We start from the raw sequence: 1,254 nt of genomic DNA, 5'->3' as shown, positions 1-1,254 counted from the left end.
TCTGCCCAGTCCCAGACGGTTCCCAAGGTGTCCCAGGCCAGCTAAATCCAGAGGTGGAATTGCAGCCATACGTCTCCTGACATCGCTGATTGTGGCTGCAGATTTGCTTCTCTGGCGCTCCCAAAGGAGCTTCGCGTTGGCCTCTTCAAGTCTCTCATTGGCTCTGAAACATTCAGAGGCACACAAAGACTCACCTTGGGCAGTAACGCTTTGGCAAAGTTCCCCTCCATGTCCTTGACTATTCCTTGACTTCTAAATGCCAAGGGGATGAAGAGCATCCAAAACAAGCACATCCTTTGATCTGAGCTTGGGCAGAGGGCCTGTTTCCAAACAATCACACCAACTGCAAGGAGCAGCAAGTGTCACCTCCATAAGAACTCTGGGCTACCCTTCTGGCCTTCAATGGAAAGCTCAAACCCCAGAGCCACTGCTAAAACAGAAAGATCATTCTTAGTTTTGATTCACAGAATCCAACTCTGCTCTCTGAGAGGCCTCTCCTTATTCAAACAGGAAAGGCCACAAGATTCATCTTTTCTGTCACACACAGGAGGAGGAGATTAGAGATTGGCAAAAAGACTGCCTGTTAAATCAACACCAGCTGGAAAAAGACACCACTAATTCTGTGATGGTGCTACTGTGGTGTTACTGCTGGAACTCTCTAGAGAAAGGAAGACAGGTCTGGTGAAGGCAAGGGTCTTGAGGTACTTTCCCCACAAATATGCCATGTTATGCTTTCACACCTTGTGCTGGCCAGATGTAGAAAAGGGATTTTAGAAGGAAAATGCACAAAGAAAAAGGAGTCTGTGATTACCACTCCAAAAATGCATGGACTTACCTATCCAGTTTCTTTGTGAGGCTTTTGCTGGTTTTTACTTCCTGCAGGTACAGCTCTTTGTACTTGTCCACTGCTGGCTGTCTGGATTCTTTTTGAACAGGTCTTTCTTGCTGGTTGCTTTTTGTCCTTCCCAGTGCACGTTCAAGCTCTCTAGTTCTGTCTTCTAACTGTTTTTTCAGGGAGTCAAAATGACTGCTTCTGATTTCTTCTAATGTGTCCTGGTAGGCTGTCTGTGCCTGAAGGAAACAGTGCACCTTCAACCACCACAAGAAAAAGAAATTTCTCCCCAGCAGAAAATTGCATGGACCCAAGTTCAGGGCTTTGCTCAGAGAGGCGGCTGTGCCTCCTCCCAAGCAGCAGCAATCAAGGCAGAACCCAGGAGCTACCAGGCTAAATAATTCTTCTCATTCAGAAAGAAG

At 46.9% G+C, this 1,254-nt stretch overlaps 1 protein-coding gene across 1 annotated transcript in view; it reads right to left on the bottom strand.

Moving 5' to 3' along the window:
* Positions 1-17: 17 nt before the first annotated feature.
* LOC114071851 (ankyrin repeat domain-containing protein 26-like) overlaps positions 18-1,254 on the bottom strand; it is a gene marked incomplete at its 3' end in the record, with an annotated part of 4,463 nt that continues 3,226 nt past the window's right edge. Inside the window, exons 2-3 of the mRNA XM_027909741.1 lie at positions 836-1,178; positions 18-163 (exon numbers count right to left, since the gene is read on the bottom strand). Of these exons, the coding sequence (XP_027765542.1) occupies positions 18-163; positions 836-1,178 (489 nt within the window). The remainder of the gene's footprint in view (positions 164-835; positions 1,179-1,254) is intronic.

Source organism: Empidonax traillii, unplaced genomic scaffold (assembly GCF_003031625.1).
Source record: "Empidonax traillii isolate 1590-97213 ecotype Southwest subspecies unplaced genomic scaffold, ASM303162v1 scaffold2338:size26948, whole genome shotgun sequence".
In the NCBI taxonomy this organism is placed as follows: Eukaryota; Metazoa; Chordata; class Aves; order Passeriformes; family Tyrannidae; genus Empidonax; species Empidonax traillii.
This window is presented reverse-complemented; position numbering and strand designations above follow the sequence as displayed.